Raw genomic sequence first — 18,938 nt, forward strand, 5'->3', positions numbered from 1 at the left:
GCCATAACTTCCATACTACAGAATAATTGTTTTCACTTGATATTTGTACACAACTCTTCTTTGATCAACACCTTCCCACGGACATATTTCTTGATGACCTTGGCCCTTGAACTCAAAAGTCAAAGCACCCAATAACTTAACATTCACCATAACTTTGTGGTTCATGATTGGATTTACTTTATTTTTGTCCATAACTCCCTTTTGGACAAGACCTTCCCACTGACCTACTTTATGATGACCTTGACCATTGAATTGACCATTGAATTGCCTTAGCTTAAAGGTCGAAGTGTTTAAAACCAGATAGACATATTAAGCACGAGTAACATATTAAATCTTCAACTTCATAACATCAGTATACATGTACACTGTATCTGGCAGCAAAATAGCGTGGATCCGTTTGCATTTACTTCAGTTTAGTCACTACACTTCTTTCCAAGCACCCTAAATTTAGCCCCAGGCCTTCAGTGCCTTCGGCGCTTTGATTTTAAAGTAGTGCGGTCGGGTTGACAATTGACATCACATATGAAAAGCGCTATATATGAAAAACATGGATTGTGTGCATGTTGAACCCAACAAGGCAACAACATGCCATGAAGATATAACATAAAATTAGCCACTGCACTATTACGATCGTTCGTGAATCGAAATTATTGTATGTATGAAACAAGTCGACGATCTTTCTTCATAAATCTCAACATCACATTACAGCCGTATCTTGGTGTGAAATAAATAGCATGGTGATATTGTATTTAAATAAGAATGATACTACCGTTCAGCCTCCCCCATCCATCTCCATGTCGCAGAGCACCTGTACCTTGGTGTGAGTGACAGGGGTGATGATGGTGTACACACCGCTTAGCTTTGTGGAATCTCTGTTTAGTAGCTCGGTGCAGTCTTTCACTGAGCAACAACAACAAACATATAACATTATATTGTATTCATTGTATTCAAAATGTTATTCTTAAATCTCTAAAAGACAGCTTACTAGCACTTCATCAACATGACCATATTGCATTGTAATACCAAAGTATAGCATAAGTTAATTTGTTCTAGCATATGGTTTATACAATTGGCATTTATATTTGCAATAAAAGTTGTTGTAATGTAGGATTAATACCTTTTGATTAGTTAATGATTAATACAAACATGATAAAACATCTATGTCATAAATGATACGTTTGTTGCAATATTTATACAAGAGCACCGCCTTGTGGGTGCAGACCGCTTATCTATTTTTCTTTTTAAGGGTGAAGGGAACTATCTCAATACTTCAATAAAAAAGGAGGTGTGGTCATTTATTACATTATCTTCCGATAAATATGAAATAAAAATGCATATAATTTATTTTTTTTGGGGGGGGGGATGGTTTGGGTGGAGTCTATTGTAGTATGTTATCTAAGAGTTGTTTTGTCAAAGTATCAATCAAATCTGATCATAAATAACGAAATCATGGCAATTTTTTGCAAAATTTTATTATTTGACCTTGAGAGTCAATGTCATTCAAAGGTCAAGGTAAAATTCAACTTGCCAGGTACAGTACCCTCATTATAGTATGAAAGTATTTGAAGTTTGAAAGCAATTGCCATGATACTTTAGAAGTAAAGTGGATGTAAACACAAAAATTAACCATATATTCAAAGTTACTAAGTCAAAAAAGGGCCATAATTCCGTCAAAATGACAACCAGATTTATGCAACTTGTTCTGTACAGTCCCCTTATGATAGCTTTGCGAGTGTTCCAAGTCTGAAAGCAATAGTTATGGTACTTTAGGAGTAAAGCAGCCCAAAACACAAAACCTTACCAAATTTTCAATTTTCTAAGTATAAAGGGGCCATAATTCTGTCAAAATGCCAGTCAGAGGTACATAACTTTGCCTGCACAGTCCACTTATGATAGTAAGTAAGTGTCGCTAGTATGAAAGCAATAGCTTTGATACTTTAGGAATAAAGTGGACCTAACCACAAAACTTAACCAAATTTTCAATTTTATAAGTATCAAAAGGGCACATTATTATGTCAAAATGCACACCAGAGTTATCTAACTTTGCCTGCACAGTCCCCTAATGAAAGTAAGTAAGTGTACCAAGTTTGAATGCAATAGGTTTGATGCTTTATGAGAAAAGTGGACCTAAACACAAAACTTAACCAAATTTTCAATTTTCTAAGTATAAAAAGGGCACATAATTCTGGAAAAATGCACGCCAGAGTTATCTAACTTTGCTTTCCCAGTCCCCTCATGATAGTAAGTAAGTGTACCAAGTTTGGATGCAATAGCTTTGATACTTTATGAGAAAAGTGGACCTAAACACAAAACTTAACCGGACGCCGACGCTGACGCCGACGCAGACGCCGACGCCAAGGTGATGACAATAGCTCTTTTTTCAAGAAATAGATGAGCTAAAAATGGAATACTTTTTATCACAAAAGCACTGGTACTTTAATAAAGAGAAAAATGACCATTGACGATATATTGGCTGCCGGGGCTAGAGATTGGAACAGAGCATCGGTAAGCAAGTAAAGCGGGCAAGTATTAATGTTATTTATTCCCATTCTTTATATATAATGTATATGTATAACTTTTTGTTGTGAAGTTAATTTCTTAGCCTTATTTGATATATGTAATAAGCAAAACTAAAGCGATATTTGTCTCCAGCAAGTTCTAGTTGCAAATTAAATTTACTCCTAGCACATTTAATCAATCCCAAAACGGTAGCTTTTGTTGCTGTCAAAGTCGGTATTTTAATTTCAGGAATGTAGTTGTAAGTTTTTTAGTAAAGATATACTTTTTAAGTTGTAAATGCTTTTACAAAATTATGATATGACCTTTTCGACAATTGGTGGAAATATAATTGGCAATGGTCACGAAAATTAAAATCAAACATTGACTACTTTACGAACAAATATATAACATGCATTAATGATACCTTGAACACATTCCGTTATGTTCGTCCATTGACCATTTTGACATCGGCTGACTACGACATTGATGTCTCGAGGACTGTATCATGGCTCGCAAGTCAAATTTCTAGTTGCACCTTCAAACAGAGAGTCTCCTGTAACGTTCCCTTTGCTGTTGTTCTCAAAAGGAGGGCAGTCTACAAAATGAGCAGTTTCCAAAGACAGCATATATACAACATTTGTGTTTTCAAAGAGGGCAATAGTCTCAAAACTGTGCTATAATTGAAACTTATGTTGCCATATTCATACATTGAATACGTTGTATGAACAGCACGGATAATTTAACAAAGAGAAACACTGACCATATAAGCCGACTGCTGGGGCTTTTGTTGAAGACAGAGCATCATTAAACTATTAATACAGACTAGTATTGTAAGCATTTCAGGTTGATATATAATCTACATGATATAACAGTTTGTTTGAAAGTAATCTTCTTGTCTGTTTTTTAATACATTTTAAGTTCAGATGGATTCACATGATTCGATATTTGTCTTCAGCAGTTCCTAGTTGCAAAATAAATGTAAGCATAACGCAAAACGGTAGCTTTTGTTCCTGTCAAGGTCGGTATTTTAATTAAAATAAATGATAAGGTTAAATATATGAGTACAGATATTATCTTAACATGTAAATGCTCTAACAAAATTACAATCTGGACATTTCGACAATTGGTGGTAATACTTCGACATGGTGATGGAAATTCAAATCAAACAATAATAACTGTACAAACAAACATAGAAAGTTACATATTCCAAAGAAAGCATATGAACAATTGTTTTTCTATTGGTAGAACATGATCCCAAAACTGTACCATAGACAAGAGTGTTGCCATATTTTGTAATTGAATAGTTTTTATCATAAAAGCACAGGCAATATAACACAGAGTCGAAATGATCATTGTAAGCGGCATTCAGTGCTGGGGCTAGTGTTGTGAACAGAGCATAAGTGAACTATTAAAGCGGGATAATATTATTTTAATTCATTAATGGTCGGTATGTTTGGTATTTTTATATTAAGTTGATGTCAAAACTTTTTGTTTTGATTTAACTTCTTAGAGCCATTTGATATATGTATTAAGAACATATCGATTAACATGATTCGATAATTGTGTCCAGCAGTTTGTAGTTGCAAAATAAATTAACGCGTAGCGCATATATTCATCCACAAAACGGTAGCTTTTGGTCCTTTTTAAATAATGTTTTGATTATATTAAGGTTATGGTTTACAATTTAGAGTAACAATATAATATTGAAGTTGCAAATTCGTTAAGACGATCACCATCTGATCTGTTCGACAGTTGATGGAAATTTAATTGGTAATAATGATTAAAATTTATATCATATATAAACGGCCACCGGAAAAACTTTGCGAAACCGAAATTTCGCAAACTTAAGTACCCTTTTTCTTGAAGGTTTGCTAATTTGTGATAAAGTATAATATAAGAGTCTAACTTATGATTAATAATTGGTTACTTTTTGCTAAAAAATGCGTTTTCTTCACTTTGAACTTTATTTGCAAAGTTTGGGGCTCCATGGGATTTTTGTATTTGCCGATGGGATTTTACTCTCCCCCATGGGAATTTTGTTTTTTCCCATGGGATTTTTCTCCAGTTTTTTATGGGAGAAAAAATCCCATGGGATTTTAAAAAAAAACACGTTCATTTATGCTTAGTTATCGATTTTAAGCTTTGTTAAAGCATTTGTGCTTATTTTCGTTAAATTTCCTTTGATAGAAAAAAATCCCTTTTTTTTTGGGACAAAAACATCCCATGGAATTTTATTCTGATATTTGAAGATTTTTTCATTTAACGTTCTGAAACACTGCATTTGAACAAATGATGAACAATTCTCACGGTATTAACGCGTTAAATCGTGTTTAAAAAAAATCCCATGGGATTTTTTCCCCATGGGATTATTTTCCAATGGGATTTTTTTTCCATGGGATTTTTTCCAATGGGATTTTTTTAAGGTATAAGTTTCTAAAAGCTATATAATAATAATAATAATAATAATAATAATAATAATAATAATTATAATTATAATAATAATAATAATCATCATAATAATAATCATAATAATAATAATAATAATAATAAATAATCGTGCTCAATCTGATTAATTTGTTCATTTAAGCGACTAACATTTTTATTCATTTTTTATTCGAGCCGAATGGTGAGTATGACAGCAATTTACCAGTACAAATAAATATCACTTGTGTAGAGAACGCTACCGTACTATACAAATAGTCTTGATAACAATTCATATCATTTCTCGACAGAAAATGAAAACAGTATGGATATTGATGTCAGCAATGTCCCCTGATATGATAAATATTGACAAAATGAAAAACCTTGACAATAATTCCGTGTCGAATACGCATTGGATTTTAGAAAATAAATTCATAAAAGCATTGATAATATAATATGCGAAAATGGGTCTTATGTCATATACGGCCAGCGTAGCTCCATTTCGTAATGCGCATTCGCTATGTCCGGTATAAAGTCACGTCAAGTTTCGTGGTCGAATTATAGCATAGTAATTATTTTCACATTACGCGAATCATATGAGTTTGCCTATATATATTGTATTAAAATTTATGTTACACTATGGTGCGATGAAGAAAATTGTTTGGATTTTTCGAAACACGCTTTCCAGATTTTGTGAATATAAGCAATGCATTGCCGAATGCGGTTGACGGTTAACACAGATCAAATAGAATGAGATAACCGTTATGACGGAACACACAAAATGCAAGAGCGCCCAATATATATATATATATATCGTGTTTAAAAAAAAGATATATATACGTATGTTTATACATCGGTCATCTTCATGTTGTTTCACAGTTTTTTAAAAGACGTCATCATATTCTATGTTGCGTAAACTTCATTAACTAAGAGAATGTTTAGTCTCTCAATATTTAAATCACATATGCTGCAGATTCAATTTCAGAAGAATAAGCCAGCGAACACTAAGAATAAAACTGAAAACAGTAAATTAAACCACCAAACTAGAATCAGATTCATTAAAATCATGCGAGAAATCTAACGATTGGAAATCTATGTAGAGCTGTTTTCCTAGAATGTTTATATAAAATTATGTACACTCCTAAAGAAATCCAACTAAATTAGATAATTATAAAATCATTTTATTTTACGCATACGCTTCTGACACCGATTTTAACAAATGGCACCTGGTGGGTCAACCCAGAAACAAACACAACGTGTGTACAGAAACAGGTGATTTTAATATATATATATATATATATATATATATATATATATATATATATATATATATATATATATATATATATATATATATATATATATATATTAAAACATTTGACATAGACCATTATGAGAGATTTAATACAGGTGTCATGATTTATATTTTGCATTGCATATTATAGCAAATATAAGTGTCTTTGATTTGAAGCATATAACATTTGCACCAGCCATGTATACAAACTATTCATCGTTGAAAATTTGTTGCTAGACATTAATTAACGGATGTAGATCAAATCTTTTTTCGAGCAGCCGTTTCTTCGATTTCAAACAAAAAAGAAGTCATATAACATTTACGTTAAATTGATGTTTCAAATAATTACCAAATAAAAATGTGTATGTGTATATTTTATATGGTGACAATTACGAAAAATTGCGCTAAATAAGGGTGTGTTGCCTCACTTTGTGTATCCTAATATGGTGTACCTAAAGAAATTAAGATCGAATATGACATGCATACATTTGATGCTTTCAACAAATATTGATACGTTGATAAGGGCGTAATTACATCGTACAATTATGGATGATCAGCACTTTCTTTGCATGTGTGTTAGGATGTTTGAATATCGCAAAACCTCCTGGTGCTTGTTGTAGAAGCTGTAATGCTTAATGTCGGAACAAAACGTACTGCCTCTTTTTGTTGAAACATCAATGCTTAAGATCGCACTCTTTTATAATTATTACGTCTATGATATACTGTGATTTTAATTTAAGATCTTTGTATTACGGCGAAAGGCGTAATCAATACTATTAAATATAAAACCATTAAAGCCAAATTCAATGATACTCCCCCACTATATGATACCAACATGTTAGAACACTATTTATGTATAGCTTTTTTCAAGTTGGGTTGTAACGATTAGTAAGCTAATCGAATTGATACTATTTGTGCCTGTAGCAGATTTTTAAACTGTAATCGGTCTGAAGAAAAGAAGAAAGGGATGCCCACGGGAAGTTTTAAATTGTATACGCAGAAAACATCCACGTTGCTCAGAAGTGCAGCGCCTAATCCATCGCGTGCCATAACGTCAGTTTTAAGTGATAAAACTAAATGTCAGTAATTTAAAGGCACATTTAATTTTAGAGTTTGAGTACAGCGTGACATTACTTTTTAAAATGTATTTCGTTAATAACAATGTTAATTATGATTTTGTTTTTGCTTGTCAATCATTCAACTGAAGTTTTCCTAATTTTTTAGGTAACACTCGTATTTAAATAAATTCCTTCATCGATTATTACGAAAGAGTCGTTGAAGAAGAGGGACATAAACCAACAATCGACATATAGCGGCAGTATTTTTTTAAGTCAGGAGGTTTTACGACGTTCTGAGTTGTTTGAAAAAATAAGAATCAAAATTGACGTAGAGGTTTGACTGATTCCGAGCATAGCTCTTTCATTTCCTTTCCGCAATGGTCTACTATCATATTATTTGTTTCATTAATATTTCAAAGTATGAATATTTATATAATATTTCACAATGTGTACTGTATGTCATCTATACAAAGTTTAATAATGCATAATATGATACGGATTTATATTTAAAAAAAAACAATAACAAAACAACAATCTTTCCAGAATACAGTGGCTAACGTTCAGCCATGGGAGATAACCACTGCGAATACTTCGATTCAGAATCTTACGATATACAATGGCAAGTAAGACATGTATTTAACGTTGCTACATTGTGCCGAAATATATAATGAGGACACTCGTGCGTGTGCAAAACAACTACACTTACAGCTTCAACTTTCACCTATTGCTTTCTGTTTAACATCGTTGATTGTAGACCGGATGAAAATGTTCAGTCTACGATTATATTTCATTAACTATAAGAGGTAAAATGCATATTTGTTTTTGTATCTTCTAGATATAAGGAATCGTTGTTCACAGGATGTACAATAATTTCTTAATTTTTCCTAGGTATCAAACTAATGTTAAAGACTATATTCCTTTGTGTGTTTACGGTTTCAATGACTAATTATGAATGCGTTTTTCAAATTAACTAGAGTTGTTTTTGAATTATGTGCCGTTTTTCTAATTTGTAGACATTTATCGGCGTCACGAAATGAACTTTTGATATAAAACAATATTTGATATTAATAGTTCAATTTTCACAAATTCGAATTCTTGATATCAATAAATACTGTCCATATTTTGGATCAAACAATAAATTCATTGATATCAGAAAATATTTACTTGATATTAAACAAACGATTTTTTGATATCAGACACCATGTCTGGATAACAATAAGCTTCCCTTAAAAGTGACGTTGACAGGTTACGTCTTGAAACGTTGTTTTCTCTGATTTTCAATACAAAGCAATGCCTTCTGATTATCAGGTTGAATTGTGGTCAAGAAATCCGTCTGTCGTTGTCTACTCGCAAAATTGAATAACTGTTATCACATCGAGAGACTTGGTGTGAGAGATGGGAACGGTTGGCATTAAAATGAACATGACTTAAGTATACAATATATATGTATTACACAATTGACGTATTTATCTTATTGATATGCACTTAAACGACATGATTCAGGAATGTGTAGGTATTTGTAGACGATCTTATTTAGGCCGAAGACGACCTATTTCATATAAATAATGTAATTATATTTCTTTATTATTAATTGCTATCAAATTAATTGATATCAAGATTTTATCTGTAAATAATTTGAATTATTATGTAAATGTATATACATATTGATATTATTAATTTGATATTAATAATTCAAATTATTTACCGATAAAAATGTATTCAAAATAGTACAACTTCGCGCCCTATGTTCATTTATCACAACGCATTAACATACATATTTTTCGAGCTCATTTTTTCGTTCAGACAATTTTTATGTAAACGTCTAAGTTTGGCGTGTGAGCCCTCATTTTACAAATAGATGACAGAGTACCCGCTCGGAACGTCACTATTAATAATGAAATTATCACGAAATATATTGGAACATGATACTTGCAAGTGAAAACTGAATAAAAAGACATAATATGTTTCAAACATTAAAGAACAAGTTAGGAGGTGTAATTGTTTTAAGTAAATAATTACCCATGTGTAAATTAGATCAATATCATTCACGGTTGATTAAGTTTGTAAAATGGTGGATTTTATTTGAGGACATTTTTTTAACGTTTGTTGTACATGTACGTGATATCGAGGAGTTTAAATAAGATGTACATTAATATGTTCCGGTTTTTCGTTTGTTAAAAATCTGCATAATGGCGTAACAGTATATTGCATAGCGACCAGCTCCCTTCATGGTTCATAAAGAAGCAATTGTGTAAGCATTCATCAATAACTTGTACATATATCTCTTAGTACAGTTATATGATTAACGCGGCATTTAATATATATATAAGGGGTGTTGCTGCAGTTAAGATGATTTTTTCCATCGAATAGATTTTGTCCAAAATTTATATTTAAGATATATATATATACAAATGTTATATGAAAAATGGAATAAAAACATATAGTCACCGGCCTTGTCTTGATTTTATTTACCATTATATAACATGTACTTTTTCAATAAAACTGAAAACTCTCTTATTGCGTAAAAATAATTAATAACCTATAAAATTGGCAACATGTAGATATTATATAAGCTAAGAAACATCATATACCATTAAATTAAACCACACACTACAAATAAAATGTAGTAATCAAGTTAAATTTTAATAAATTAATTTTTTTAAGTTTTATGTCACCCAAAAAAACGTCATTTTTTACTATTGTAACCACATAAATGGATTAAAAAAAATTCTGTCAAAAAAAATTCTGAGAAACTGCTCAAATATGTTCATCTACGTATTGTCATCATAAAACACAAATTAAAAAGGGAGTCATCGCAATTTTAACAGAGATTTTTTATTTTGATTATCCCTACCGTCTAAACGTCAAATTTCATAACATACAGTAATAAGGCAAAACCCAAAAACCGGTACATAGATTGTTAGAAATATGCATTAACATTAGAAATTGTTTACAATCTTATCTGGGATCACAACAGCTTACCAAAAGACATAAAGAAAAAACAATATTTAATCACAAACATTATACCATACAGTATCAAACTCGACCTTAATCATTAATAACTTACATGTTCACAGATTTCAGCATGCTTTGAAGTTTGTGAGTAATTCTTTAAATTAATAAATGTAAACAACAGGACAAAACAGCTCCAGTATAAAACAAGAATTAAATTAAAGAAAGAAAATAAAAAAAAATCACCCCACCTGGGATCGAACCACTGACAATTGTATTATGAACCAACTCGGTCATTTCTGATGACATTTCACAAATATTGAGTTCTGATAATAGAATCATCGGGCTTGCTATAAATATATCCTCGGTTAAATAAACTGCCGCAACACCCCATATATACATAAATGTTGTGTATACTTCGTATAAACAATTAAATAAATTCGTAAGAATAATTTCTCCAAATTTTTTAAAATCGTGATCAAAACTTCGAGAAACTAACCAATATCCTGCATTCTTGGCACACGTTAATATTTGTATCACTTCACTACTGTATACCAATATAATAATAAGTAACTGAGCAATTGGACCACGTGGACCAATCTGACCAGTTGCCGTGCACTGTGAAAATAACATATTTTACCACTAGATGCCTTAGTTACACAAGGTTTCAGATAATATATCAATGTAAGATTTAATTTGACTGGTTTTAAATAAGACTTTAAATCTATCATATCTACCTCATTGCATTAAAAAAATGAAATTAAAAAATGGCAGACTTACAAATGCAAAAATGTACTGGAAAATGTTAAAGAATAATACACGCAAAGACAATAAGTTAGATATAAGTAGCAGGGACTTTTGTTTAACTGTTTGAAATCAATTCTTGATCCTTACTCTAGATTTTATCAAGCTGATGAAGATGTTTTGTTTCATCAGGACCGGTAGTTAAATGGAGAATTAAATATAATGTTTAGTGAGTTACATGTAGCATTTACTGATAAAAAAAATATTAGTGCTTGTAAGCAAATACATAATGGTAAATGAGGTGGACCTGATTATCTGCTAAATGATTTTTTTATTATTTGGAATTAGTAGTTAAAGTTTCTTAAAAGTGGTGTGTAATTTATTTGATTCATTCTTTGAAAATGGACATTTTCCTGAAGTGTGGTGTGAGGGTTTATTTTCCGTTACATAAAAAAGGGAATAAATAGAATGTGAATAATAACAGAGGGATAACATTATTAAGTATATTCGGGAACTTATTCACGAACATCATTAGCAATTTAGATATGAAACACTTGCAGGTCAAGCCTCAAAAGCTTAACTCATATTTAATAAATTATCCAACAATTTCAATACGTTCCAAATTGGAGTTGTTTGATCAACTTGTTTTACCAATTTTAAATTATGGGATAAAAATATAGGGCTTAATGGGGAGTCAATGGCAATTGAAAGAGTTCACTTAAATTTTTGCAAAAAACTACTAGGCGTGAAAATTCAAACACAGAATAATTTTGTATATGGGGAACTTGGGAGAACATCCTTGATAACTTAAAGAGCAATTAATGTAAAACGGTATTGGTTGAAAATTATACAGTTAGAAGATCATAAGTATGTAAAGTGTTTTTATAACCACATGTGTGTGAATTAAATAAATAAACCAAATGCACATTTTTGTGCAAAATCTGTTTGTAATCTGTTTCAGACCTTAGGCTTCCAATATACATCGCTAGCTAAACCAAGATGTATGTGATGAAAAGTTTTTTTTATCCTTGGTAAAGTCCAGATTAAATAATACATTTATCCAAATAGGATGTCAGAACTTATTGATTCATCAAGAGCAAGTTACAGACAGTTTTGTAAATTTGAATTGCAACCTTACTTAAAAAAATGTTAGTATAAATAAGTTTGGCTTTGATCTTTGTAGATTAAGGATTTCATCCCATAGATTAGAAATCGAATCAGGCAGATGGCACAAACCTGATGCTATAACTTTTCAAGATAAAAAATGTCAAAATTGCAATGTTCTTGAGGATGAATATAATTTTTATTAGAATGTTCCTTATTTGATGATATTAGGAAATTGTTTATGAATAAACATTATTGGAAAAGACCAAACATGAAATTTATTTAATTAATGCAATCGGATATTACAAGTACCAACAGAAACTTAGCTATGTATGTACATTAAGCATTTAATTAAAGAAACCTGTATAAATATTATAATGATTAATTATATATAATTCATTACTCAAACTTGACTTCTCTCTCGCTCTTGTTGGTTCGTCTTTGTTGTTGTTTATGTTATCGTTATAGCATAAATTGTTAGAATTAAATAGATTCTAAATGCTCTAATCCAACAAAATTGGTCCTAGACCTTTTCATGTATTAATACTATTTTAACAACCTATGTATTTCAATACTGATCACATGTCCTGTATGCCTATTGTATATATTGAATAAACTATAACAACTATATTGCAATTTTTTAAACAAATACTGGGTCTTATTTTAAGAAATAACACGATACGCAACTCACGTGACCTTCTCGTCATCGATCATACTCAATTTAAGTATGAAATCTTCAGAGAGTGATAATTTGAATAGTTTTCTTTCAAAATGATGTTTTCACTTATTAATATCATAGCCACACGCTAACCACCTGTGACCCTAACGTTTCAGAGAAGAGTTTTAGCATTATTTACTATATACCACTATACACGAGGCTACATGAAAAATAACTAACTTCTTAAGCTTGCGGTTGCAGAGAACAATATCGAATAACGTTTACATCAAAAACTTAAATTTAAAAACAAGAAGTCCCAGGGTATTTCCAATTTCGACCAGAAGGGCATTAATATTTGTTTCAGAGGGCAAACTCAGCGTGTTACAAATACCCAAACTCTGGGCCATGCAGTTTCATAGAAGACGTTTGTAAAACGTTTTCAAATATATGCATATAAAGAAATTTAGTAACCAATTTTGACCTCAAGGAAATGATAAGAACAAACATGGAACACAGTAAATATTAAACCACTGACCCCATTGTTAAGTTATTTACTATATAAGTGTATGTAAATCACGTGAGACCTGGGGCTTGGTCAGTTTTATTCCAACGGGAATTATGGGCATAAACGTAGTAGAGGATCACAATATGATGTTAAACACTTAATAGTACACCCCTGATTCTTGAGGTTTCATTTTTAAATGTATACAGCTTTTAATGCACGTTTGAACCACATATTCAGTTGACTTGAACGATTCGAGCGTCTTTGAAAGAGGATTAACCAAGGATCATTCCTATGAAGGTTCATTAAAGTATTACAAGATGTTTAGTAGCTGATTGAATGCAAACTTGATACATACTAACTTCTGACGACATATGAAGCACGACGGCTAAATTCTTGTTTTTCGTCATCGTGTTTAATCCTGGCCATTCTTTAGTCTTCGGAAAATACCTATTATGCGTGTTTTGGTTATTTGTTACATATTCAACATTGACAATAATTAATATATTATATATTAACCTTCTCTGTGAGCACAGAGTTGCTCCTCGTTGCAGTAATCTGTACTACAACATTCATGACATCTGTTCTGTTGCCTTGTCTGTACTGAGCGACCAATGATTCCACTATGGTCAACACGTAAGGAACTGCATAACTGCCGTTTTGCCATGAAGATAAATATGGATATGAAAATTATTTATAGCTTATTTATATACTAAAACACATTAGGCATTTTAAATAATCATAACTATTTATAATGTAAGGACACATGCAAAGTATAGGCGTACTTTAGTTTTTCTCGAAATATTTAAATATGGTGTGGTCTTGTTCTGAGTGGATAATCGAGCAACCATATGAAAAGCGCGTCTACTAACTAATGCGCTAACCGGACAGAGAAATGAGAATAGCTGTTTATAAAACATGATAATATAATATATTATAAGGTCATCGAAAAGTGCCGTATATACACTTAGAGAGTTTTCTAGCACAACACTTTTGAAATTCGAATATTTAAGTTAGGAGAAAAGATTTTGATTTAAACTTGTACTTGTGATCACTTGACTACATATTTCAAATGAAATCAACAACAACAAACACCTGCACTAAAATTAATACCGTCAAAATAAAAACTTGAAATCTAATTATAACTTTATATTTCAACATTCGGTTTCTTGTGTTTTTTATACTAAATTTGTGTGTTTACAGAATACAACCTAAATCTTATCGATAATAAATATAACTTTGACCGTACCTGATTGTTCTGACAGCCCATGTTGTAAAGTACTTCATTGCCAGAATGGACGGTTTGCACAAAGCAGGACTGGTTAAGAGAATGACATGAATATATATCACACTTCCAACTAATTCCTGTTATCATCACTTTTAATGCTTACACATGGAATCTTTATAAAATACTCGGTCAGGTGAAGTATCTCAGCCAATTTGAGTCTTCTGAATCATTCGTGTTTTTAGAAACAGGACAGAATTCACAAAGTTTATTTCATAATATTTACATCAATTTAATTTACTTTGATATAACTACTGGCTTGTTGTCATATCAAAACTGTGATATTATTAAACATAGTAAAATAATGTTCGTCCGTTTGCATGCTATAAAATTACCTTACTCCAGCATGTAGATTAACGAAACCGAAGGCAAGAACGGACGGAAGGTTAAACCAGAATGTGAAGTGAAATAACATAAATAATAAGTGAAGTAAAATAACATATATTAATCAATTGAAATTTAATTATGAATAATGATCCATGACAAATAGTGTAAATCTCAATAACCTGACAAAATGATATCCAGTTGATAACTTGTTTTATTTCTGGACAGGATGTACACACATATGTTGTTAACAATTTTATTATTGAAAATTTGTTTACCTGGTTGTTTAATAAACATTCCACTTGGCCTGTACATGATTTGGGATCATTGCTATTTTGACATGTGAAACACTGTAGGCATTCTGAAACGTATTCAGTGATTACAAATAAAAATTTGATAATACATGACTCAACATGCGATTACATAGCACGGCATGGATTGGCATTACATTGCGCGGCACGGAACGACACGACATGATACGGCAGAGCACGGCGCGGCACGCCACCTTACGGCATACAAAGCATGGCACAACATCACATAACAACTACTTTTTCTAATAGTGCTACTTAAATATTTAAATCAACATATTAGCTCGTTTGCTCGCCTTTTATGGCGTCGTGTATATGCAGTTTCAAACACCACCTCTACAAGTGTGAATAAAATAGCTTTTATTTAACATACCTGATACGGGGATATCAAACAATGCCAGCAGTGTGAGCACACAATCTGAAAATAGTGTTAGTTAGGTTATAAACGTAGTACCGTTCGGTCTCTTAGAGGTCAACTCTAACACTGCGAAAACTTTGGGTCTTTTTTTAATAATATACATTATTGGATGTTTGATTCTCACAAATGTGAAAAAGAAGGTTTTTAAAATGCGTGTTGTGTGTGCAAAAGTATGCAACTTCAACAACAAAATTAGGCACATCAATGTGTCATGGGTAGTCATTGCATATTTAGTGTGTACAAACTTCATTAGGTCATTCTTTCGGTATCGAGGCATCCGTGTAAATATATATGTTGATACATTTGTTGACCCTTTTGAGGTGTACATGGTAAGCCGAATGTGCATTTATGTTTGATGTATTTCCCTTCAACACGTACACACTTACAGGTTAGTTATAGAATGACTCGTCAATAAGTTCGTAACGAACGAGGTCCATTTTATTAATTTATACTGTTCATATGCAAGCCATAGGTGGTTAGTGTGTGGCTATGATATTGATTAGTAAAAACATCATTTTATATAAAAAGGTGATAAAATTATAACGAAAAATAAACTTCTCTGAACACAATTTTTTCACTATCTATATATATTTGATTATGAATTTTTGTTCAGAGAAGTTGATTTTTCGTTATGCACCTGTGATGCAAGCTAGCTTGTCGGTACTATGTGAACATTCTTTCACCAGAAACAAGTGTCATAATTTAAAAAGAGGACACTGGCGAGCGCTTTACCAACTGAGCTAGCTAGCCCACTAACAATAACAACATAAAACTGTTCTTATTTTTACTTTGTGGTTATCAAAGAGAGCCATAGTTGAAAAAATGCAACTTAAAATATTTCTATTGCATTGTTCAAGTAATACTAAGATGGAATTAAATTTATATATTGGTACTTACGCAGATACATGCTTCGTCTTTTCAAATTGAAACAATTAACGCTCGCAGAAAACAACGCTGGTTTTATATTCAGAAAGTCATAAACAAGTGCCAAAGTACCGAAAGTATTTGTCCTTGAAATGTCATTTCTATTTCTTAATTAAGACAACGTGCCAAACCTACTTTTATTAGTCATGCGACACAATGGTGATTGCAACGAGGACATCTTGAAGTTGAGACGTATTTGAAATAGTTTCGTTGAGTTATATGATCCACATCTGAAGCAGATAAAACATAAAGAGAAGTTTCAGTTTGTTGGGTATACTATTAAACGGTTAGAAAAGCAATTATTCCGACCTCCTTCTCTTTAATATAGGTGTGGAAACAAACAACTTTTTTTGCCTAACCTAACAACAGTGAAATTATATAAAACCTTTTTCAGATCCACTTATATTATTCACTTTTATTTGGTATTAATAATTGTATTTTTAGTTAATATCTGTAAAAAAATACTCATAGAACATATTTATGTTGGCCAGATCATTCGAAAGCACTCAAAGTGATTCCCACCATCAATTTGAATTCCCTGAGCGCTGTGAAATGTATAATTTCCAAGCCTACGGCGAAGGGAGCACGCATTCGGATACGTGAAAGTAAATAAATATGTGAAAAACGCATGGATAAGGATATCCAATATTTCTAGAGATTTATGTATGATAAAAATAATGGTCACATGCTGTTACAAATATAAAACATTATTCAAACTGGATAAGAAAACAAGCGTCAGTAACGCTTATACTAAATCTTTCTGGTTCTAACTTAGAAAATCTATTAAAATAAACATGTATGTACATGCATCTATCAATAAAAACACACATGCGCGTAAACGCACGCACACGTATACACGCCAAAAGACGTACACACTAGCATAATAGGTACTTGTATCGCTTTAATGTTCTCTTTTCGTGTCTGAACTAGCTAGACACTGATGACGTTTTACTTGCCAAATTAAGATATTGCTATCAGAATCACGAATGTAAGTCATGTAATAAATATTATAGCTATTTACGGAAAAGTAGGAAAGTCGTGATGGCCTATCCAGAAGAAAGTTATTCTTAGTATTGACGTGATGTTCTGTAACGATGAACTGACTCACATGACATTTGTCCTTTTTCACAGCCATATGCCTTACCGTATCAAATAACTCGATTAAAATAGTGTAGTCAGGGTAAGATCGTAGGAAAATGCAAAACAAAATCAATGTTTTAAGAAATGCATTTACTATATGTTTTGCCAACACGCTTAAGTACAGTATTTGGAAACAAACAAATATCACAAAGCACATTTTCAAAATGCAAATATTTCAGGTTATTAGTTTTGTTTCCTAATTATTTCTCAAATCACCATTGCATATATATAATTCATTTCGCTTTGCACAATTTAAACCATGTCAATCTTATCTAAATGAAACTCGTCCTCACTTCACAGATATATTTAGTCATTAAATGCCCTAAATTTAAGAGCTCATATGCAGAGGATAGACTTGGGGACATAAAATCCATCATGAGACAAAATATAAAAATAGAGATTATTAAAATAACATTGTTATAGCTTAAATGTAACAAATTCCAGTATAGAATATAATAGAATAGAGTAAATTGAGTATAATGGCGGTTGAAGGAAAATCGGTAGTAAGAGTTAAATCGGCATGAATGAAGGAGTCCCTCCAGTAATTCTGTACGTATGCGCACCAGCGGTAACCGGAAATTAGCATAGAAACAAGAGATTGCCAAGCAGTATGGTCCCCTACCGGTGAAACTCCACCATTGTCAGTAAACAAAATATGTTTTTGAATATTTGTTGCCATAGCAACCAGAATTTTTGACGTATGAACAAAATGAAATGACGTGCATAATCTTCATATTGCAATCCATCCATGTTTCAAGTTTCATGAAAAAATATTAAGAACTTTTAAAGTTATCGCAAGATCCAGAAAAGTGTGACGGACTAACAGACAGACAGACAGACTGACAGACAGACAGACAAACAGACGGAGTGCAAACCATAAGTCCTCTCCGGTTTCACCGGTAGGGAACAGAAAAATTAATTGACTTAGGCGAATGTTTAGGCGTTAGTTCGAATCGGAGTTTATACAAAAAACAATTGTGTCACGATACTTTTTAAACGATTTTATCATTATAAAAGTGTTACTAAATACCTAACTGATAATCAAGAGAAAATGTACCTTGTTCCATTCCATGTTGCTTTACATACATATGTATATTTAGTTTAAGAAGCGTCTACACGCCCCTTAGGCAATCGATATCATAATATTCGTGTACCCAATTCCATTGCTTCAAAACATTCAACTTCAGCGTGCCCTATTTCACATTTCTGCAAGACAAGCAACTTGCCTTGCGTGAACGAAAACCGGCAGATCATTCAGGGAATGTGTGCGAGCTTCTACGTCACCACGCTTCAAGGTCGACCTGACC

The 18,938-nt window shown here is 31.9% G+C and overlaps 1 protein-coding gene across 3 annotated transcripts in view; it reads right to left on the bottom strand.

Moving 5' to 3' along the window:
• The window catches only part of LOC127844663 (uncharacterized), a 32,033-nt gene extending 15,460 nt beyond the window's left edge, over positions 1 to 16,573 (bottom strand). For 2 of the 3 annotated variants that reach the window (XR_008032862.1, XM_052375063.1), the window contains exons 1-7: positions 16,465 to 16,572; positions 15,523 to 15,567; positions 15,120 to 15,202; positions 14,482 to 14,550; positions 13,752 to 13,884; positions 2,924 to 3,094; positions 770 to 900 (exon numbers count right to left, since the gene is read on the bottom strand). Coding sequence is in view for 2 of the 3 variants with exons in the window: in XM_052375063.1 (XP_052231023.1) it covers positions 3,003 to 3,094; positions 13,752 to 13,884; positions 14,482 to 14,550; positions 15,120 to 15,202; positions 15,523 to 15,567; positions 16,465 to 16,474 (432 nt within the window). In the remaining variant the exon portion in view is untranslated. Of the gene's footprint in view, positions 1 to 769; positions 901 to 2,923; positions 3,095 to 9,797; positions 10,843 to 13,751; positions 13,885 to 14,481; positions 14,551 to 15,119; positions 15,203 to 15,522; positions 15,568 to 16,464 lie in introns of those variants that run through there. The other variant, XM_052375064.1, reaches the window with a different exon arrangement.
• Positions 16,574 to 18,938: the final 2,365 nt, after the last annotated feature.

The sequence above is a fragment of the Dreissena polymorpha genome, chromosome 9, assembly GCF_020536995.1.
Source record: "Dreissena polymorpha isolate Duluth1 chromosome 9, UMN_Dpol_1.0, whole genome shotgun sequence".
Classification (NCBI taxonomy): domain Eukaryota; kingdom Metazoa; phylum Mollusca; class Bivalvia; order Myida; family Dreissenidae; genus Dreissena; species Dreissena polymorpha.